Below are 23,481 nucleotides of genomic sequence, written 5' to 3'. Positions count from 1 at the left end.
GTTTGTTTGTTTGTGGGTGCACACCAGTGGAGGTCAGAGGGCAGCTTGTAAGAGTTGACTCTCCTTCAGCCTATGGATCCTAGAGATTGAGCTCAGGTGACAAGCACCTTTATCTGCCGAGTCGTTTGTCACCCATTATGGTTGTTTTTTTTTTTTTTTTTTTGTTGGGCTTCACAGAGCCGGTTCTCTACTCTCTTTATGTGGGTCCTGAGGCTCGAACTCAGGCTGTTAGGTTTGCACGAAGGCACTTCTGCCCACGGAGTCACCTTGGTGTCCCAACTTTAGTGGCGCATGCCTTTAATCCCAGCACTTCAGAGGCAGACACAGGTGGATCTCTACAAGTTTGAGGCCAGCCTGGTCTACAGAGCGAGTTCCAGGACCGCCAGGGCTACATAGAGACCTTGTCTGAAGAAAACAAACGGAAAAGCGATTGTCTCTCTCTCTTATTATTTTTTTTTTTTTTTGGTTTTTTTTTTTTTTTTTTTTTTCCGGAGCTGGGGACCGAACCCAGGGCCTTGCACTTCCTAGGTAAGCGCTCTACCACTGAGCTAAATCCCCAGCCCCAGCTAAATCCCCAGCCCCTCTCTTATTTTTTTTTAAAAGATGTATTTATTTATTATATGAGTACACTGCAGCTGTCTTCAGACACACCAGAAGAGGGCATCAGAGCTCATTACAGATGGTTGTGAGCCACCATGTGGTTGCTGGGATTTGAACTCAGGACCTCTGAATGAGGAATCAGTCCTCTTAACCACTGAGCCATCTCCAGCCCGCGATTGTCTCTTGTCTCCAGCTGTGCCCTGCCCAATCTTGGTCTCTTGATCCTCATGTTCCTACCTCCAAGTGCTAGAAAAACTGGAATACATTGTTGATTTTAGTCTTTCTCTACGTTTGTAATTCATATTTCTACTTTTTAAAAAAAGATTTATTTTTTTTTTTTTCGGAGCTGGGGACCGAACCCAGGGCCTTGCGGTTGCTAGGCAAGCGCTCTACCACTGAGCTAAATCTCCAACCCCTTTATTTATTATATGTAAGTACACTGCAGCTGTCTTCAGAAACACCAGAAGAGGGCATCTTGTCCCATTACAGATGGTTTCGAGCCACCATGTGGTTGCTGGGATTTGAACTCAGGACCTTTGGAAGAGCAGTTGGTGCTCTTAACCACTGAGCCATTTTTCCAGCCCCTTATTTCTACCTTTTTGAGGGAGTTTAAGGCAGTCTTTCTCTGTAGCTCAGGCTATCCTTTAAGTTGCTGTGTTTTACCTGCGCCTTCCAGGGGCTGGAGTAACTTATAGCCCTGAACCACCAATGCCTAGTTCCACACCTGTGGATTTTTTCCCCCATAGAAAAGTTTGTTGTTTTTATAGGCATTGGGGATTGAACCCAGCACCTCTTATGTGCTTGGCAAGTCTTCTACCACTGTGCCTCTTTTAAAGACTTATTTTTTTTAAGATTTATTTATTATATATAAGTACACTGTCTTCAGATATACCAGAAAAGGGCATCAGATCTCATTACAGATGGTTGTGAGCCACCATGTGGTTGCTGGGATTTGAACTCAGGAACTCTGGAAGAGCAGTCAGTGCTCTTAACCACTGAGCCATCTCTCTAGCCCCCCACTGTGCCTCTTACTAGAAGATTCCAAGGCGGTATTCTGCCACACCCCTTGAGGGGTGAGGAGGCAAGTACAATATTGGGCATACCCTCAACTTCTAATTGGATGATCCTAGGCAAATAAAATGTTCTACCACTGAATCTCATTCCCAGCCGCTTCCTTGGGAATTCTAGGCAATTGCTTACAGCTGAGCTAAGCTCCCAGCCCCCTCATAGTGTGTTTCTAGGCAGGGGCTATACCTCTGAGCCATGAGCCCAACCCCTCACTGGGGGATTCTAGGGAGGTGCTCTACTCCTGGGTCATGCCCCTAAGCTCTAATTGGATGATTCTAGGTAAGTGTTGTACCATTCATTGAGCCACGACTCCCAGCCCTTCTCTGGGGGATTCTAGGTAGCCATTCCAGCTGTTCTTACAGTCTGACTGGAATACAGTCACTCCTGATAGTTTACATATTATTTTTGCCTCACAGCAGCAGATTTGTAACTAGAACACTCTAAAATATTTGCTTTTGGTGTTGACAGGTTTGCTGTTTTCTTCTCCTTATCCTGGGCAGTCCCGAGAGCCATGTTACCTTAGGGCATTTCCAGGGCCTTAGCACCTCAGGCTGGCCTCTAACTCACAGATCCTGCTTGCTTAGTTGGGGCCCATGTAGTTTTGAGCAGCTTGCTGCTGGTTTTTTTCTTTTCTTTGCTCTCTTTTGTTCTATGCTAATTATAGAACCCAGGGCCTTGTGTATGGTAGGCAAATGCTCTACCACTAAGGTACACTTTCAGCTCTTGAGCATGCCTGGCATCCCAGTCCCTTGGGGCAGAGGCAGGAAGATTAGAACTTCAAAGTCACAGTAAGTTGTAGATGTCAGGTCACCGTGCCTGACCCCCCATCCCTGCAGAACAGTAAAGCAGAGGGAAGATTACACGTCTGCTGTCACAGGACTGTTGTAATCCCCAGGCGGCACCTGGGTGGTTTGTTTTTCTTGGAGTTGAGGGATGGGAAGGGGGTGTTAGCAGGGAGTTGCTCTGATGAGTTGATCAAGCTCCCCCAACCCCCACCCCTTAGTGAAACCCCACAGGGATCGGAGCAGCTGTGTACAGCAACGCTGCTGAGCAACAGCCGGGCACTGGCGTGGTTGGTGGTGAGTTTGACCTTTTAAATGTGTTTGACATTTTAGGTAAGTGCTGTCACCTCTAGCAGGGTTTTGCATGTTAAAGAGATTTAAAAAAAAAAAAACCAAAAAACATTTTTGTTTTCTAAGACAGGATTTTTCTGTGTAGCCCCAGCTGTCCTGGAACTCTTTCTAGACCAGGATGGTCTCGAATTCAGAGATCCACCTGCCCGTCTCCTGAGTCCTGGGATCAAAGGTGTGCGCCACCACCGTCTGGCGAAAGATTATTTAATCTGTGTGGTGTCGCATGCATGTGATCGAGGTACGTGTGCCTGTGTGTGTGTGCCTGTGTGTGTGTGTGTGGAAGCTAGACCAGGACATTGGCTGTCTTCCTCTATTGCTTTCTCCCTTATTTATTGCCTTGGGGCAGGGTCATTGACTCAGCTAGAACTCACGTCTTCAGCTCGGCAGGTCCGCCTTCTGGCTCCCAGGACCGCTCTGCTCTACTGCCTGACTGCCCCCAGTGCTGGGGTTACACACACACACACACACACACACACACACACACACACACACACACACACACACGCTGTTATATTACATGTGTACCGGAGAGTCAGACATAAGTCCTCAGGCTTGAGAGCAAATGGTCTCCCCCAGCTAGGAAATTCTTCAGCCTCAGATTATTTTATTTTATATTTACTTATATTTTAATTTATGAATAACTTTACTTGTATGTGCTTTGCCTGCATGTTTGTCTGTGTGAAGGTGTCAGTCCCCTGGAACTAGAGCCACAGACAGTTGTGAGCTTCCATGTAGATGCTGGACATCTAATCAGGAAAACAGCCAGTGGTGCTCTTAAGCACCGAGCCATCTTCTCCAGCCCCTTATATTTATTTTAAAGGAAGAAAGTACTTTCTTACTTAAGAAAACGTGAGAAACTAGGAGCTGAGGTTAGGTGTGGTTTGCTGGCAGATTGTATGCTTAGCGTGAGTGTCTGGGTTCCACCCTCAGGATCAGTTTAAAACAATCGTTCAGTCTGTGGGTATTTTGCCTACAAGCGTGTATGTGCACTGTGTGCATGCTCAATGCCCAGAGAGGCCAGAGAAGGGCACTGGATCCCCTGGAACTGCAGTTAGAGATGTTGCGAGTAGCCATGTGGGTCCTCAGAATTGAACTTGGGTCCTCTGAGGTAGCAGCCAGTGCTCTTAACCTCTCTCCAGCCCCCTCAGCACCAATTTTTTTTTTTTTTTTTTTTTTTTTTGGTTCTTTTTTTCGGAGCTGGGGACCGAACCCAGGGCCTTGTGCTTCCTAGGCAAGCGCTCTACCACTGAGCTAAATCCCCAACCCCAGCACCAATTTTTAATTTCGTGGTTTTTGTTTTGTTTGGTCTGGTGCTGAGGTTTGAAAACCAGGCGGTGTGCATGTGAGGCAGTGCTGTACACTGTGATTTCACATCCCTAATTTAAAAAAGAATCCCATTCTTACATATGGTGTTTGTACTCTCCATGTGCTCCATGGTGTGGCGTGCATAGATGTGGAGGTCAGAGGACACCGACAGCGTCTGTTCTTTCTATCATGCAGGTCCCAGGGACTGAACTCCGGTCACCTCAACAGCCCCTATTTTTTTTTTTCATTTGTTTGTTTTAAATTGGATTTTCTTTTCTTTCTTTCTTTTTTTTTTTTTTTTTTTTTTTTTTTTTTTTTTTTTTTTTTTTTTTGGTTCTTTTTTTCGGAGCTGGGGACCGAACCCAGGGCCTTGTGCTTCCTAAGCAAGCGCTCTACCACTGAGCTAAATCCCCAACCCCTTAAATTGGATTTTCTAATAAAGTAAAACAACTTCTTAGATTTGTACTTGGGATCTAACTGTAGGCTTTCTTGGCCTCTGAAAAGTCTCTTCGGGCCTCTGCTTACAGGTCTGGTAACTGTCAGCTGCTTGGGGGTGGAGTTTCAGACCCATGTTCCTTGGAAAGCACCTAACTCAGACGACTTAGAAAACAGCTTAGAGGGGTTGGGGATTTAGCTCAGTGGTAGAGCACTTGCCTAGCAAGCACAATGCCCTGGGTTCGGTCCCCAGCTCCGGGAAAAAAAAAAAAAAAGAAAACAGCTTAGAGAGTCAAGTGTGTAGGACCAGTGGTGGCCAGGCCTATAATCCCAGCTCTGTAGGAGTCGGAAGCAGGAGGGTTTTCTAGAATTCCAGGCCAACCTGGACTACAAGTGAGACTCCGTCTTATAAAACCAGGGGCTGAAGACGTGGCTTAGATGTTAAAGAGTGCCTGCTGCTTTTCCAGAGAATCCGGTTCCTAGCCCAGCCTACAGTTGCCTGTAATTCCAGCTCCAGGGGCATCTGATGGCTCTGCAGGAACCTGGACTCACCGATGCACATAATTAAAAGCATAAATAATAAAAAATTTAAAAGAGCTGAGTGTAGTGGCTCATGCCTACTACCTACGTGCGTATGTACATACCTACCTACCTACCTACCTACCAACATCACTTAGAGGCTGAAGCAAGAGAATTGCCTGGACTTCAAGGTCAATTTGGAGCCAGACCCCCATCTCAGAAAATCCCATTATTAGGGGTGGTGGTATTTAGTTCAGTAGCAGTCTTGGGTGCCATCCCCAGTACTAAAAGAACTTCCCATATTGTATAGTATGTTTATATTGCCTCCAGATTGAGGCTTTCCCCCACATCTAATTAGTGTAATTTCCATAATTAAGAATACCCTAAATAGCCCCACCATTAGGTGCTGAAACAAATTACGTTTTTGAAGTGCGGCCGGGGCTGTGGTAAGAGAGTGGGCATGGACTCGGGGCTACCATGCATGATTGTAGGGTTCCAGCGGCAAGCTGGTGGGCCTGTCTAGGCACCAACTCAAAAAGCCCAGGCCCCTGGCATTTGTGGCTCTCCCCCTATATTTTTATTGCATTCTTTGCATGTGCATGTGTGTGTTATAGCTTGTGGGTGGAGGTCAGAAGACAGCTTGCGGGAGTCAGTTCTCTTCTGTTGTGTGGGTCCTGGGGGATCTAACTCAAGTAGCCAGGCTTAGTGGCAGGTATCTACCCATTCAGCCATCTCATTTGTCCTAGGGTTTCAGACCCTCTGTGTTGTGGGACATTTGAAGTTCTATAGCCCCATATGGGGGTTGGTAGTAGCTGTTCCCTCAAGGAGACTGACTTGAGGACATGCAGGCTTGCTGGGATGATTGTGGCCTCTGTGTTAAAGGGGACAGGGGAGTGTTGTCACCTCCCTTGTGATGATGTGGGCCAGAAGGTTCAGGAGGAAGACTTAGTGGCATTCTGGAAGGATCTGCATGCGTGCTTAGTGAGGCACCAATAGAATCAAAGACTTAGAATGTTCTGGAACTTGTAGAGTTAGCTATGGCTGGGCATGAGGTCCCAGAGGTGGAGAGATTGTTATGAGAGGGCACTGGCCAACTGCAGAGGGTAGTGGTGGTGGACCCAGGGTCTGCTGTGGCCTCACTTTCACTGAAGACTGGAACCAGCATCTCTGACCATACCCCTGGTGTTGTGCAGAGCTCTGGAAGTTGGTTTATCTGAGGATGGACACACATGTTGGAACATACCTGTAAACTGTAGGACCTGGCTACCTAAGCCATTAGTGACATTTTGGAGTCACAGGCTCTGATGTCAACATCTGGTCTATGCCTAGGTTATAGGCACTTTAAATTGTAGATTCTGAGGGGAACCAGCCTTGCCCAGGGCACCCCAGGTCTTATCCTCAGGCAGTGTCTGGGCCTTTGTTGGAGGCCTTGAAGGCTTGGTGGCCAGCCTGGCACCCAGAGTTGCTCAGAGTCCTCACGGGCCAGATCCACTACTGTGTTTGCATACTGTGGCCTCCCTTCCCTCTGCACCTGGACAGAAGTAGACAGCAGGAAGGCCAAAGCCTGGGGTTGAAATCTGCCTCGGGCCAGTGCTGGGTGCATACTCTGTAGGCTAATTTGTTGTAGTTTGGGTTTTAGAGGCATTCTCTCCTGTAACTCAGGCTGGCTTTGAACTTTTGATCCTTCTGTCCCTGCCTTTGAGGTCCTAAGATCACAGGTGTGTTTACTATACCCAACTTTAAAGTAAGTGTGTGTGTGTGTGTGTGTGTGTGTGTGTGTGTGTGTGTGTGTGTGTGTGTGTGTGTTACTCTCTCCTGGAAGGGTGCATATGGAGACCAGAACTTGATGTCAAGATGTCTTCCTTAGCCCTTTTCCCAAATTTATCTTTTGGGACAGTGTCTCTCGCTGACTGAGGAGCTCACCTGTGTTTCATTTCCGCCAGACAAGCTGGGTAGCAGAGCTAAGCCTACCTGTGTGCACCCTTCCAGGCTGGGGGTCATAGACATAACATTTTAGCATAAGCTCTGGGGGTCTGAATTCAGGTCCCCCTGCTTGTGTTGCAAACACTTCTCTCATTGAGCCACCTCAGCAGCCCTTAACAGTTGTTTGTTTGTTTGTGACAGTCCCCGTGTGGTCCAGACCAGCCTCAAACTCAAACTCTTTGTGCCTCCTTCTCTGTAGTGCTGGTGTTTATAGGCATGTGTTGCCACACCCAGCTGGGTGGGTGATCTATACTGTCTGGCTTAGTTCTCATGAAGAAAATCTCACATAGTTGACATCTCCATTTTCTCAATGAAACCAGGCAAGCCGAGAGAGTAAGGGCTTCTAGGGACAGTGGAGCCTGTGCTTCTTGGTTTTGTCCGTTCTAGGACCATTCCTTGGCCCTTTTTCAGCTTTGAGGGATAGCAGGGTCTGGGACGCTCCAGAGTGTGCTGCCATATGACTGAGAACCTGGGAAATGAGGACGGAATTTGATGGGAGCTCTGGGAGCTGGCTGTGGGAATCAGGAGACTCGTCAGCTCAGGGTCTAAGAGCTGGTACAGGCCTGTGCCCTAGCAGTCTCTCATGGCACAGCTGTTGGCACGCTATGACGTCAGTGTCTCCAGCTGTGTTCTAGGCTAGCTAGCGTGTGTGGAATGCCCGCTGGTGCCTGGCCTGCCACTGTGAATGGAGTATTGGGCTGGGGTCTGTGGTGGGGTAGGAAGACTTGGGACAGTATTGTGTCTGTGTGTGTTCCTGCTCAGTAGACTTCTGCTTGGCACAGGGAGGGTGTGCAGGATCATGAGCTCATGTGACACTGGGGGATTCTCGGCGGGCGGTGCACCACTCATCCACGCCCCCTGAGTCACACAAGTTGAACAGGAAGAATGTAAGTTCTCAAAAGAAGATGGAGTGAAAGGGGAGACAGCTTCTGAGCTCCTGGCACAGGGAGGGCTGTGGAGACAGCTGAGGGATACTTCAGAGTTTTGTTTATTTGTTTTTTGTTTTTTCAAGACAGGGTTCTCTGTGTAACAGTCCTGGCTATGATAAGAGACCAGGCTGGCCTTGAACTTACAGAGATCTGCCTCTGAGTGCTGGATTAAAGGCGTGTTCCACTGCTACCACCACCTAGCAGCACATTAGGTTTTTGTTTTTTTTGTTTTTTTTCGAAGATTTATTTATTTATTTATTATATGTGAATACACTGTAGCTGTCTTCAGACACCAGAAAAAGGCATCAGATCTCATTACAGATGGTTGTGAGCCACTATGTTGGGTGCTGGGATTTGAACTCAGAACCTCTGAAAGAGCAGTTACTCTTAACCACTGAGCTCTCTCTCCAGTTTTTTATCTAGGGTTTCTTGTGGTCAGTGATAGTCCTTAGCTGTTCTGTTTTTGTGTGGTGTGTGTGTGCACAGGTGCGTGTGTGTGTGCTTGCTTGTGCATGCAGAAGTCTCGATGTCCTTTATCACTGTCTACCTTACTGCTATGAGGCAGGGGCTCTACTGAACCTGAAGCCTGCCATCTTGGCTAGGCTGGGTGGCCAACGAGCTTTTGAGATTCTCCTGTTTGCTTTATAGCACTGGGGTCCCAGATGCAGGCATCACACAAGCCCAGCTTTTCTGTGGGCTCTGTCTGTGGGTCTGGACTTGGGTCCTTAATTCCTATAGCAAACTGTCCATCTCCCCAGCCTAGGAACCTGTGTTAGTCCTACCTAAGCTACTGCCTCAGGGTGTCCTGGAGCCCTTGTTCTGAGCTACAGAGCATCTTCGAGGATGGTGGTACAGCAGGGTTACTATATGACAAATAAGGCCTGGTACACTGTACTCTTACAACACAGATGTAACATCATGGCCTGGTCCACAAAGACTTGGAGTGACTAAAAAATACACTGAGTGCAGGGACAGGGCTCGGCAGAGAGGAGCTGGGTTACGCGGCCTGTGTGGGTCTTTTGTGCACACATCAGAATTCACTGATTCTTTGTGAATTTCACATAGTGCACCCCATCTCACTTATCTCCCCGTTCTTTTGTACCTAACCTTGGGCCCTTGCAACCTCCCCACCAACATAACATAGAAAATAAGAATAAAAAAATAAACAAAAATTATCCCATTGTGGAAGCTGTAGTGTGTCACGGTGTGTCCCACAGTATACCCTTTTGTTCAGATATCTTTACTTAAAAATGTTCATTGCAGTGAGTCCTTGGTTAGAGTCTTCTGGCTTCTGCTACAGTACCAATACTGGGTCTTCACTGGAACTCCACAGATACTCTGCAGCTTGGATCTGCGGGACCACCCTCCTCACGTGCTCCCGCAGTTCACAGAAGCGGTGGAGGTTGGAGTGGGCCAACTCAGAGCCCTGGAGCTGGGCCTGGGTAGTAGCTGAGTTGGTCAGGCTGCCAACTCTCCCACACCCACACTACCAGGGTGAACTCTCCAGCACTGCCCTGGCTAGCTCACCCAATGGCGAAGCCAGCAAGGAGCAGGGCCAGCTCTCCCACTTTCCTGGCCTTGGGCCAGCTCACTCTCACCCAAGTCACCAGGACCAGCTCTACTGTGCCGCCCAGGGCCCAGGCGAGGCTGCTCTCCCACATGCCGTAGCTGGTGAGGGGCGGGGTCAGCTCTCACGCCCTCAGGGCTGGCTCACCCACTCCAAGAATGACTTTTAATTATCCTGTCTGCTAGAGCAAGACATGGAGATCAAGAGTTGATCCAAGGTACCCTGAAGGTGGTAGAGGAAAGCTGGTTTTCAGGCAGCCAGGCAATGGTGGTACACTCCTTTAACCTCAGCACTTGGGAGGCAGAGGCAGGTGGATCTCTGAGTTGGAAACCAGCCTGGTCTACAGAAGGATTTCAGGACAGCCAAGACTACATAGAGAAACCCCGTCTCAAAAGGAAAACATAAAAGTTGGTTTTCTTTACCTGTTTGACAGGTCCCTAATGTCTATGAGTAAATGCTGTGTCTTTTTCTAGGTCCCCAGAGGTGCTGGGCAATGAACCTGAACCTGCAGCCCAGAGTGGTGTGAAGTCTTCAGAGAAAGCGGAAGATGGCCATGGCCCCAAGCTCGTCTCTGCCGCAGGTGTACCCTAGCCATGTGGTGGTGGCTGTGTGGGAATGGCAGGATGGTCTTGGCATTTGGCACCCCTACAGTGCCACTGTCTGCTCCTTTATTGAGCAGCAGTTTATCCGGCAGAGGGGCCAGCATTTTGGACTGGGGAGCCTGGCCCACAGCATCCCCTTAGGCCAAGCTGATCCTTCACTGGCCCCTTACATCATCGACCTCCCCAGCTGGACTCAGTTCCGCCAGGACACTGGTAAGACCCTTCTGCCTCATAGAGCGTGAGCCCTTGCTTTCCGACTTGGTCCTTTGGTGCCCTTTGCCTTACCTTACAGTCTCTATACCTTACAGTGCCTGGCTTTGGGCTGGTATTAAGCTAGGTTTTAGGTTATGGATGTGACTGACACACCTTCCATCCCTATTCTTTACATGATCACATCTGATTGGGTGCGTTAATTAATAATAGCAACCAGTGCTGGGCATGTAGCTCAGTTGAGAGTGCTTACCTCTTGTGCAGGAAGCCGTGGGTTCTAGCCCCAGTACTGCATAACCCTCGTTGACTACGTACCTGTAATTGTAGCATTGTGGAGGTGGGGACTGAAGGGTCAGGAGTTCAAGGCTCTCCTTGACGACTGCATAGTGAGTTCTAGGTATGGCTGGGATGCACGAAATCTTGTCTTAAAAGAAACCAGTCATTACCTGGGAGGAATGGACCTTGTAGTGGTGACAGATGTGTTGGGAGTACATGTGGAGGCTCTCTTGGCTCCATCCTCCAGCAGACTGGCTGGTATGCGTTAGTATACCGTGGTAGTTTCAAGAGTCTTCTGCTTGCTTATAATTCCAGTATTTGGGCCAAGGATGGAGTATTTGTAAGACTTTGAAAATAAATTGTCTCAAAAGCAGGGAAAAAGAAAGCCTTATCAAGTGTCAGCCATGTTTGACAAGAAAGCTGCTAACGTCTTTTGCTATAGAGGGTGGGCTCTTGCTTTGTGATTTGGACCTTTTGGCACCCTTTGCCTTGTGAGCCTCTATACCCTACAGTGGAATCTGGATGAAATAGGATCTGCTAGTCCTGAGTCAAATAGCCATTTGATCGTCTTCGTCTCCCAACAGTGATGGTGCTGAATTATTGCAGGGAAAGACCTGAGACAGGGGATGTAGCTCAGTAGTAGAACCCATACCTAGAACATGTGAGGTCCCCGGGGTCCAACTTCAGCAACACAGACATAAGCAGACACAGACGCACACATAGACACAAGTACACCCCAGACATGCCACACATACCACAGACACATACACACATGTATGTACAAGTACAAGCCTGTACAGACACATACACAGACACAAGTATACATACTCAAGCATGACATATACATACCATGGACACACCACTGACAAACACATCACAGATGGATAACACATAGACACAGGCACACACGCATATAGACATTCATACACAGATGTACATACACAAACACAGGTGCACAGACATGGTGTGGGCAGACACACATGCAGACATAGATACTTAGACATACAGGCAAACACACCTACAAGTACAGACATCCATACAAAACACAGAAGCACACAGACAGTGACACCATGGACATGCCATGGTGTCACACGGGCACATACTCAACAGAAAAGTGGGTGTGGCCATGTCAGCATGCGTCAGCGTGTGGAGCAGCAGGAGGATTCTCATTTATGGGTCCTGATCCTTCTCTACAGGCACCATGAGGTCCGTGCGCAGACACCTGTTCTCACAGAATTCTGCCCCAGGCCAGGGCATCGTCTGGGAGTGGCTGGGTGATGACGGATCTTGGATAGCCTACGAAGCTAGAATCTGTGACTATCTGGAACAGCAAGTGGCCCGGGGCATCCAGGTTGTGGACTTGGCCCCACTGGGGTACAACTACACTGTCAACTATGCCACCCTAACCCAAACCAACAAGACTTCCAGCTTCTGCCGGAGTGTGCGACGGCAAGTGGGGCCAGTTTACCCAGTGACTTCAGACATCGCTGTCCCACGTCAAATGGGACTCATCTGCTTTTGCCAACAGTGCCTCCATGGTAGCGGAACTGGCCCTGTGTCAGGTCGCTACCGCCACTCCATGACCAACCTGCCTGCCTATCCTGCCCCCCAAGCACCCCACCGGACCGCCACTGTCTCTGGGGCCCACCAGGCCTTTGCCCCATACAATAAATCTTCACTGTCTGGGGCCAGATCTGCGCCAAGGTTGAACACCACCAGCCCCTGGGGTGCCACACCTCCTGTTCCAGGCAACCAGTCCCTGTTGCACTCCAGCCTCTCCCACCTGGGGCCACAGCTCCTGCCCTCAGGACCGTCCACCTCCAGTGGAACCAGGTACCTCCCGGTGGGAACTTTGTTTTTGTGGAAAGCCTCTCCCTCAGCCTTGCACCTCCACGTCTGCGTGCCCCTTGTGTGTTCTCTTTTGCAAGTGCCACCTATGTGCCGAGCCTCCTTGGTTTCCCACTTTGACGTCCCATGGAGCTACCAGGCCGTGGCACTTTGATTGTTGAGTCCTGGTCGTCCTGTGATCGGCAGTGTTTAAATCTTTTTAATTTTTATGTATTTTTGATGATAGGGTCTCATGTAGCTCAAGGTGGCCTCAGATTTCCTGAATAGCTGAGGACGATCTTGAACTTCTGATCCTCTTGTCTCTAACTCTCAAGTACTAGAGGATCAAGCCCAGGGCTTCGGGCCTGCCAGGAAAGCATTTTACCAACCAAGCACAGCCCCAACTCTGTTTTTGTTTTTTAAAAACAGACATATTCTGTAGTCCAGGCTGACCCAGAACTCAGTATGTTGCCCTTGAACCTTCGTCAAGCTTCCCGCCTCAGCCTCAGTGCTGGGAGTATAGGCCATTGCCCACGTCCCAGCAGTCCATTCTCAGGGTCCTAGGGTGCAGCCAACTTCTCCCAGGCTTCCATACTATCTGAGGGGCTCTGTGCCCTGAGGATACTGGGAATAACTCACTGACTTCTGCCTTGTGCCCGGCAGTGCAGATATGGGGGTGGAAACAGCAGCTCTAACCCTGAACCCTGAGCCCACAGTTTGTTTTGGGGTGAGTGGGGAAGGTGGATGGCCTGGGATCTAGCGCCCGAGAAAGGTGATGGTGTCTGAGGCCCATCCAAACCAAGCAGTTTGCTTTTAGTTCTGTTGGCTCATGGTGCTAGAGATGGAGGAGCCTGCACTTGGCCCCCGGGACTGCATTGCACTGGGCCCCAGCTCTGCTTGCTGAGCGGCTGAGGCTGGTCTGGCCTTCAGTCTTTTAGCTTCGGTCTAACAGGTATTGAGGTTACAGGTTATGCCCTCGTGCACAGCCAGGTGGAATTTGCTGTTGTGGTTTGGTTTAATAGTTTGTTTTGTTTTTAAGTGTGTGGTGGTTTGCCTGTACTGTGTCTGTGCACATGCATACCTGGTGCGGGGGGAGGATGTCGCATCCCCTGGAACTGGAATTACAGATGACTGTGAGTCACCATGTGATGCTGGGAATTGAACCTGGATCCTCTGGAAGAGCAGCCAGTGCTTCACTGTTGAGCCATCTCTCCAGCCCCCAAACCAGATCATGATTTTTTCGTTTGTTATTTTTTAAAGACAAGGTTTCTCTGTGTAGCTATGGCTGTCCTGGAACTCTCTTCAAACTAAGAGTTCTGCCTACCTCTGCCTCCTGAGTGCTGGGATTAAAGGTGTGTGCCACCATGCCTGGTTTTAGATAGTAATTTTTAAAAATAATTTTATCGCCGTGAGAGAGAGAGACAGAGAGAGAGAGAGACAGAGAGAGAGAGAGAGACAGAGAGAGAGAGAGAGAGAGAGAGAGAGAGAGAGACAGAGAGAGAGAGAGAGAGTGTGTGTGTGCGCGCGTGCGCGCACTGCTGCAAGTGCCACAGTGCACGGAGTGGGTCCGTTCTCTCCTACTGTGTATGGGTCTGGGATTGAACTCGTCATCAGGCTTGACTGCAGTCTTCTTTACCCACTGAACCATCTCACCAGCTCTGGTATTTTATGTTTATTTGTTTTAATTTCATTTTGTTTTTAGAAAGAAGTCTCTCTATATTTCGGGCTGACCTGGACTTCTCCATTCTCTTTTTTCCTCCTCCCGTTGGAGTGTTAACACTACCATCCTCAGCATCGCCACTAAAACAATTTTTTAAAAAATTATAAAATAAAAAGATAAAAGTGCCCGGCACACACAGGCATCTTAGAAAAGCTAACAGTATTTTTTAAACCCCACCTGAACAAGGGCGAGCTGCCCAGGGGTTTGATACCTCGGCAGAGATGGACATCAGAGATGTCTGACTAGAGTCTGCAGATCAGGACCTGCAGGTCGGCAGAGCACTAGAATGACTTATCTAGAATCTTCCATGCTTGGGGCGCGGCTCAGTGGTAGAATCCCCCAGTGAGAATCTCGGGTGTGGCTCAGTGGGATACTGTCTGCCTAGCGTGGTGCCTAGGTGTCTGCCGGCTCCCTAAAAGGAAAAGCAGGTAGTTGGGTGGGACACAGGCACTGAAGCTGGTTTGAGTGTGCGGAGTGTGAGGAGGTGTCTGCTGGACGAGGGGGAGTTGGGGCCTGGATTACCATCCTCCCTGTCTTTCTCCTGAGGTGGGGCATGTGTGTGTACTCTGGGACATGTGGGCCTATCTCCACTGGGAATTGGGAGTCCAAACAGGCATCACCGGCCCTGGGCAGGCTTTTCATGGACATGAGCCTGCAGGGCTCCTGGGATGTCCCCCTCTCTTGCTCTTAGGCCTAGCGTGTGGTCGGTCCTTGAGGGGATGGGGTTCTGTGCTCAGCCAAGGACACTGAAGCAGCTTCAGCTTTGTTGAATTGCTGTAAGTCGAGGTCAATTTTTCTGTCCCACTCTTTTCCTGTCTCCTTTTCCCTTCTGCTCTTTTCCTCCCCAACCCCTCCCTGCTCCTTTATTCGCTCTTCCTCTCCCAGGTAATAGTTCACTCTCTCTCTAGCCTGGCCTAGAGTTTACTGTAGCTCAGGCTACCTCTCATTTTCAATCCTTCAGCTCATGAGGACCAGGGTTATAATTGTGAGCCCTTCACAGAGGCGAGGTGTCCACAGAGCCTCTACCTGGCGGCTTGGGATGAGTCAGCCTTGGTCTTGGATCTTTTCTCCTCAGCTTGGGCTTCTGTAGGTTGGGGCCTCTCCTCCCCACATCAGGCCTACAGACCCTGCTTAGACTCCCTGGCAGGCCAGGCAGACGATGGAGGTCACTGGGCCACCTTGCTGCTGGGTAGCTGCTACCTGTTGTTACTTGCTGGGTGGCAGGAGACAAGGGGAACTGGGCCAGCCTGCTGTGTTGGTTGGACAGCTTCAGAGCAAGCTGGCTGCCTCCTGGCATAAGTGCCTTGCTTGCATCCGTGTTTCCTCAGGCCTTTCAGGAGCTGGGAGGGGCATCCTTTCACTTGCTCGAACCTATCCAGTCTGAACTAGCAAACGTTTACCCATATCTTTTCAGATTGAAACATTACATGTGTGTTTCATAGGTGTGGGTGGGTTGGTGTGTGTGGAGGTCAGAGGACAGCTTGTTGGAGTCAGTTTCTCCCCTTCCACCATGTAGGTCCTGGGAATTGCACTCAGGCCATCAGGATTGGTGGCATGTCGCCAGCCTCCCATGTCTAATTTATTCTGTGGCCTTCCTCAAGCTCTCTGCTCTGATGGGTTGTAGAGGCATGAGGCTTAGCTAACCCTCTGGTCTCTTCCCCCAGCTGGCACCGGGAGAAATGCAAACATTTGGCCCCTCGGTCTCCCCAGGGGCTGTGGTAACAGGCCTTACAGCCACGGGAGGGGAGGGGAGGGGAGGGGAGGGGAGGGGAGGGTCGGCTGTACTAGGTGAGAGTTTGTAGAGCTGTCTGGGGGGAGGCAGCAGCAGTCAGGCAGGGCCAGTCTGAAATAGAGCACAGCTCTCGGGAGCCTGGACCTACTCGCCTGCTGCTGAGCCCCATTAAAAGTGACCCCAGGCTTTTGTGGAAACTCACACCCTTTCTTTAGGTTTTCGTTTTGTAAAGCTCCTGTGGTTTCCCTTCCCCCTGTGCTCAGTCTAGGTGAAACTGGCTGTGCCCCCTGGGAACGTGCACTCCAGACAAAGCTGTGTCATTTGTAACTGAGCTTCTGGGTAAGGCGACATTTCCTCCTAGCTAAAGTCTTATCCCTTTAAGCAGCAAAACACGTGCTCTAATGAGGGCGCTGGAAAACTTTCCAAAATGTGTCATGCGCCACCCGCCTCTGTAAAGCCGGGCGGGACAACTTGCCTACCATTTTGGTGAAGGGCAGTGACGAGGGCTGGCAGTTTTGAAACATTAGCCAGGTGTGTCTAGCCTGTGCTCCAGAGGCTTCCTCTAGCTGAGGATAGCCATGAATGTGGTTTAACACATGATTATCAACTCATGTAAGACGAGAGAGTGTATGTGTGCTGTGGACATGGTTTATATGCACATAAAAGTCAGAGGACCACTCACCTTGTTTGTAAAAATTTTTAAAAATATGTGTATATGATACGGGGTGTGTGTGTGTGTGTGTGTGTCGCCAGAAGAAGGTGTTAGATCCCCTGGGACTGGGGTTATAGAAGGTTGTGAGTCACCTTGTGGGAATTGGAAGTTAAATCTGGGTCCTCTGGAAGAGCAGCCAATGCTCTTAACTGTCTCCCCAGCCCCTGACCATAGTTTCTATATTAATTTTGCTGATGTATTTTGTGTGTGCACCAGTATGCACTCGCTCACCACGCTCCAAGTGTAGATAAGAGGGTTGCTCATGAAGTTGCTTCCTCACTTCCAACATGTGGGTACCAAGGATCAGGCCCGGTCCTCAGGCTTGGCAGTGTCCCTTTATCAACCGAGCCTTCTCACCCTGCCCCCACCTTCCCCAGTTCCCCTCCCCACTTTTTTTTTTTTTTTTTTTTTGAGACACAATTTTGCAGTGTAGTCAGCTGCCTTGTCTGTAACTCAGGAGTTGGCTTGAACTCACAGTCCTCTTCAGTCTCCAGACTGTCGGGAGTACAGGCGGGAGCCACCACACCCAGCAGCATCTGCTGTGTTCTCCTCGCCTCTGCTCTGAAGGGCCCCCTTCCCCACTGCCTCTGCGCTGCGAGTCTGGCTGCCATGCCTGTGTGATTAGAACTGATGCTCTCTCTGCCTTGTTTCTATTCTTGCCGTGGGTCCTAGTGTCAGCCACTGTCCTGTGTGAGAGTCGGGTGTTGTATGTTCAGGATTTTTCTTTTTATTAAATTGTATTTAATTCATTAACTTATTTTTTTGAGACAGGATTTCACTGCATAGCTCTGGCTGTCACCATGTAATCCAGGTTGGCCTCAGATTTACAGAGTTCACCTGCCTCTGCCTCCTTGAGGACCAGGGTGAAGGGCATGCACTACCATGCCTCAGCTGTTTTAAAATACTTTTCATTACATTTGTGTGTGTGTCCACATACACACACACTCACAAGTATACATCGTGCCATGGCACAAGTGTGGAGGTCAGAGGACAACTTGTGGAAATCAGGTCTCTCCTCCTACGGCTCCCAGGGATCCAACTCTGGTCATCGGGCCTGCGGCAAGGCTCTTTCCCTTGCTAAGGCATCTTGCTGACCCCAGAATTTTCCTTTTCCTCTAATGCTGCTGTGGATCTTCCCACAGTGAGGGCTCTGGGGGCCTGCTTTGTCTTATTTCCTCACCCAGAAGACATGAGAGGTCTGGAGATTTTTGGGCTTTGTAGTCATCGCCCTGTACAGGAGTGGCAGCTCTGGAGTGGGACCTGGCCCGCCATTTTGTAGTGTCACCTCAGACTGTCGTTGTTAGTCTGTCCAGATTGGAGCTGAGTGTAGCCCAAGTCCAGGGTGGGGAATGGACGACCTTGGATTTCCTTTGACTTGAGCCCCTAGTGCCTGGGACTGTCAGGTTCTGTCTGTGTGGAAAACTGAAAGTCAGGATGGGGAGGAGGCTCTGTGATTACAGCTCTTGGCTATTCAGTGCAAAGATGGGGGTTCAGAGCCCCTGGAAACACAGACACAAAGGGCGTGGCTCTTCTGGAATTCCATCCTCAGAGCCACCGGAGGTGGCTGGCAAACAGCCATATTGGTGAACTCCGGGTTTGATTGAGAAATTCTTCCTCAGTGAATAAGGAGGAAGAACAATTGAGTGGGATGTTGGACATGATGTCCACATGCCCCTGCATACATACAAAAACACACATGCACACATGTGCATATCACACACACAGACTCAAAGTCCTTGTCTCTTATTCTCAGCTACATTTGGTGTAGAGTCCGGCTTTCTCTCCCCATTCATGTGTCTTTCTGGTGAGGGAAGGCTTGGGAATGGGGAAGTAGCCAGGGATCCCATTTATGTGGGGCCCTGGGCTTTCTCTCTAGACAGCATTCTCATGCTGGGAAGCCATAGAGCCAAACTCTGTTTTTTCTGGCAGTGTTGATTCTGGGCTCAAGTTCATTGCTCCCTGGAGAGGTGAAGTGGGTGAAGGGCATGGTTGTTATGTTTGTTGACCCTCCCTGGCTTGGAATTTACTATGTATGTCTTGTCTCAAACTTGGGCCATCCGCCTGCCTCTGCAGTGCTGCCCAGAATGCTGGGTTTGCAGTGTGTGCCATCGTGCTGGGCTGAGTGCCCTCGCTTAGGTACAGAGCATCTGAGTGGCTCACACCACAGATGGCCCTCTTGAGAGGGGTCGGGGGAGAGGCACAGGAAGCAGCTGCTGTGCTGGCGTGCATCTGTAATCCTGGCACTTAGCTGGCACAGCCTGCGGTACGTGCTAAGTTCAAGGACAGCTGGAATATATATGTGACTATCTAAAGAGGGGCCCGTAGGCTGGGGCTATAGCTAAATTAGCAGAGCCTAGAGCGTCCTTGGTTTAATCGTTAGAACTGTGTAAATGGTGTGGTAGTGTACAGCTGTAATTCTAACACTCCAGAGTTTGGAGGCCGGAGTTGAGGGTCATCGTATCTTCAGCTACTCAGTGAGTTCTAGGCCAGCCTCAGCTGCATGTTGCCATAGCTAAAGGAAAAAAGAAGGGAAGAGGTAGAAACAGACTTAGGGAGGGGTGGAGCTTGCAAGCTGGGGTAGCATCAATACCTCAGCCCAGCTCTGGCTTCATCAGTTCACCCACAATGCCGTCAGCCTCACCTTCCTCTGGGGCTGAAAATAGAGGGGGCAGGAAGCCCCACCACATGAGGCTTATTTGCAGAGAACATTCAAGAAATTTAAAACCCCTTTTTTGTTGTTATTTTTTCCAGACAGGGTTTTACTGTGTAACTTTGGCTGTCATGGAACTTTGTAGACCTCAAACTCAGAGATTCACCTGCCTCTGCCTCCTCAGTGCAGGAGGGTTTAAAGGCTGTACCATCACTGCCTGGCAAATAAAACCTGTGTTATCACCGAGGTCAGCCCTGGAGCACTGCTCTGTTCCAGACCCCGCAGGAGGCCCTCCCTCAGCGCAGCTCCAATTGGGCGTGTGGCTTCCCAGCTGGATGAGGTCACCAGCTGCCTGCAGCGTCCACCCTCCACTCCTGTGATCTGTGGCTGTCTATGGGGCAGACCTGGGAGGCAGGGGCTGGTATGCCCATAGCTGTACAGGAGCCAGATAGTGCCTACCCTCTGTGCCTGAGTGCCTTCCGTGTTCCGGCTCTGAGGAGCATCTCTGTGTGGGAAGGGGGAGCTGGTAGGAAGGAATCCAGGCCTTTAGCCAACTGTTCTAGAAGTAGAGCTCTGCCCCAACCAGAGTGTCTTGCGAATGGTGTTCTCTTATGATGTGTTCACGCATCCATTTATTTTGGAGTATTAGGGATTGAACCCAGGGCCTCACTCGTGTTGGGCAAGGCTCTACCACTGAGCTACAAACGTGTCTCCTCTTAACATGTATGTATTTTGTGTGCGTGTGCATGCATATGTACACATGTACTTGTTTCTGCTAATTCACGTGCACATGGAGGTCAGAGGACAACCTTCAGGGGTGAGTTCTCTCTTCTACCAGATCAGTTCCAGAGTTTGAACTCATCAGCAAGTGCCTTTTCCCCACTGAGCCATCTCACCAGCACCCCAGGTTTTCTTTACTTTGAAACAAGGTCTCAGTAAGCTGCCCAGGCAGGCCCTACACCCCCACACCCCAACACCACACACACACACACACACACACACACACACACCTGTGTAGCCCAGGCTGCTGTTGAACTGGGTGACTTTAGCTGGCCTGGAGGCCTGGAACTTGCTCAGAGACCAGGCTGGCCTCCTACTCACAGAGACCCACCTGCCTCTGCCTCTTGTTTGTTTGTTTGCTTGGTTGGTTCATTTTTGTCATTTGTTTGTTTGTTTGGCTTGTTTTTCAATGAGATGGGGTCTCTCATTGAACCTGGAGCTCACTGATTGGCTAGGCTGGCTGGCCTGGAAGCCCTGAGGATACAGAGCTGCCTGTGACTTCAGGTTCCCTCTGTGCAAGATCGAAACATGCACGCACACACACGCACATACTCGCACGCATGCATACACTCGCACACGCTTACACGCATATGAATGTACATACCCACATACATACACAGCATAGAGTTAATACTAAAATCTTTTCAGGTTTTTATTCTTTGTTGCAGAGCTGATAGAACCCAGAGTTTGCCTTACACACAAGATAAGCACTCACTAAAATTACCAAGTCCATCATTTTATTTTGCTAGGAGTTGCACAGAAACTGTGTTGGAGCACAGTGTACGATACTGACCCTGCCTTATTGGCACTGTGGCCTGCTGAACGCTGTCTGTGTAGGTACCCAAGAGCTTTCCTGTCTCATTTCTGTTTCTGTGTCTTTTGAGATGTAGACTGGACTGGCCCCTTGAGTGCTGGGCCATGATACCCAGCCAAGAGCCTTCCTTAAATTTCTTTTGTGTGTATTTATTTATTTATTTAGTGTGTAGTGAGTCACGTGCCACAGCCCACATGCAGATCAGCAGTTTTCAGGAATTGGTTCTCTGCTTCCACTCTGGGTTCTGGGAATTAAACTCAGAGTGGCTAGTTCTGTGACAGGAAGTGCACCAATAAAGGGTTGAGCTACTCATTGGCCTGAGTGCTCTGTGGCATCATTCACTGAGTTTGCTCTCTTCTCTCCTCAAGTGCCTCCTTCCCCAGCGGTCCCTCCTCCAGCAGCCCAGGGAGCGCCCCCACCACTGTGCCCGTGCAGATGCCAAAGCCCAGCAGGGTCCAGCAGGCGCTTGCAGGTAAGTGTCCTAACAGATGGTGACCCACCCGGCTTACTGGGGAGGGAGTGGTGGAGTGAAGGCCCCGTCACCCTTTGAGTCCTCAGGGAAATCCAAAGTGACTTCTTGGGGATCAGTGCTTCTTTGGGGTGATTGGTATACCTCCCCTACCCTCCAGGGAGCAAGTCTAGGAGCTTCTCTAGCCCTGGGGCATGTCAGGCCTGGTGGAGACCTTTCTAGTGTTTACATCCAGTTCAACTACAGTTAGAACATTTCCTTACAGGACCCTCATGAGACTTTTTTTTTTGGCCCCAGTTAGGTCTTATGTGTGTGTTTTATGATTTGTTTATTATGTATATGTATGCAGCAGAATGGTGTATGTGTACCATATGAGTGCTGGTTCCTGAAAAGGCCAGAAGAGGGCATCAGATTTCCTGGAACTAGAAACGCAGTTGTGTGATTCCGGGTTTGAGTGCTGGGAACCAGACCTGTCAGAGCAGCCAGTGTTTCTAACTGTTGAGCTGTCTCTCCAGCCCCCAGGTCTTGGCATTTCGTTTTAGGGTTTGTGTTTGTGAGTATGCATGCAGGTGGGTCCTGAGGACTACCTTAGGCTTCAGCAGCCAATCAGCTTGTGTTTTAAAATAGTCTCTCATTGGCTGGGGACTCATAGCTTCTGCTACGCTGGCTGACTACCCAGCCAGCCAGCTCCAGGAATCTGATTGTCCCCGCCTCCCCAGCGCCTGGACGACGATGAGCACCACTGGGCCTCGCTTTTTTCATGTGGCCTAGCTATCTTCCCAGGCCTTAAAAGCTTTAAAAATTACATTTACTTATATGTAGGAGCGGTGGGCAGGCTGTGCGGTTTTCAGGAATTTCATGTATGAGGTCAGAGAACAGCCTGTGGGGCAGTTTTCTCCTGTCATGTCCCAGGGATCAGACTCCAGCCATCGGGCTTTGATGAAGTGCCTTGTCCTTCCGTCTTCTGCATCTCTGTTTCAAGACAGGGTTTCTCTGCATGGCCCTAGCTATCTTGGAACTCACTCTGTAGACCAGGCTGGCCTCGAACTCAAGAGATTGCCTGCCTCTGCCTTCTAGGCACTAGGATTAAAGGCCTATGTGCCCAGCCTTGTAACAGAAGGCCTTCAACTCCTGATCCTCCTTACCTGCACTTCTCAAGTGACAGAGTTACTATCATAGCACTGTGCCTGTCTTGTTTGAGACTCCATGACTCCATTAGGCACTAAACGCTTTAGCCCAATACCTCAACCTCCTGACTGTTAGCATAGTATATAACCCAAGGCTTGATCATCTTGCCTCAGCCTCTTGAATTCTGTCTGGTTTGAAGTCCATTTCTTTCTTTCTTTTTTTTAATACCCACTGTGGACTAAGACACAGTGCAATTCTTAGTATTTTGTACTATTTAGTTATTTAATTTTTTAGATGTAGGAGTGCTCTGTCTACACGTACACTTACATGTTAGAAGAAGGCCTTAGATCCCTTTATAGATGGCTGTGAGCTACCATGTGGTTGCTGGGAATTGAACTCAGGACCTCTGGAAGAGCAGTCAGTGCTCTTAACTGCTGAGCCATCTCTCCAGCCCTCCTTAGGTACTTTGTGATGCATCGACATCCTGAGTTATGTCAAGAACATTGACGGGGTGATGGCCAGGCCACAGGCAGGTGGAGCCCAGAGGAGAGCTGTTTTCAGAGGAAGTGTGGGTGCCCTTGGCTTTGTGGGAGACACTGAAGAACTCTGTAACCATCCGTGCTGCTATTTTATCAGACCTTCTTTTTGGGGAACCACTGAGGTCATTTGCCACTTTTGGGGTGTATGGAAAGGAAGACAGGCTAGAGAGATGACTCAGCAGTTCCGAGCACTTGATGCTACTGTCGAGGTCCGGGCCTCGGTTCCCAGCACCCACGTGACAGGCTAACAACCTGGAACTGCAGTTCACGTGTTCTCTCTGACCCCTGCAGGGACCAGGCACACACATGGAAATAGACATCTGTGCGGGCAAAACGCTCATGCGCTTAAACGAGTTGGGGGTTTGGTTTTTGGTTTGTTTTTGGTCCTATGCATATAATACACACTGGCAGCTCAGGAACACACCCACTCTGTAGGCAGTGGCACTCGTGTGCACATACATACCCAAACACAGACACAAAGAG

The 23,481-nt window shown here is 49.6% G+C and overlaps 1 protein-coding gene across 4 annotated transcripts in view; it reads left to right on the top strand.

Annotated features, from left to right (window-relative positions):
• Positions 1-23,481, top strand: part of Dtx2 (deltex E3 ubiquitin ligase 2) — a 39,412-nt gene that overhangs the window by 6,032 nt on the left and 9,899 nt on the right. For all 4 annotated transcript variants that reach the window (NM_001107157.2, XM_087578623.1, XM_087578624.1 and 1 more), the window contains 3 exon segments: positions 10,013-10,354; positions 11,824-12,460; positions 21,231-21,334. In NM_001107157.2, coding sequence (NP_001100627.1) covers positions 10,087-10,354; positions 11,824-12,460; positions 21,231-21,334 — 1,009 coding nt within the window. In that variant the 5' untranslated portion in view covers positions 10,013-10,086.

This window comes from Rattus norvegicus, chromosome 12 (genome assembly GCF_021556685.1).
Source record: "Rattus norvegicus strain SHRSP/BbbUtx chromosome 12, alternate assembly SHRSP_T2T, whole genome shotgun sequence".
In the NCBI taxonomy this organism is placed as follows: domain Eukaryota; kingdom Metazoa; phylum Chordata; class Mammalia; order Rodentia; family Muridae; genus Rattus; species Rattus norvegicus.
This window is presented reverse-complemented; position numbering and strand designations above follow the sequence as displayed.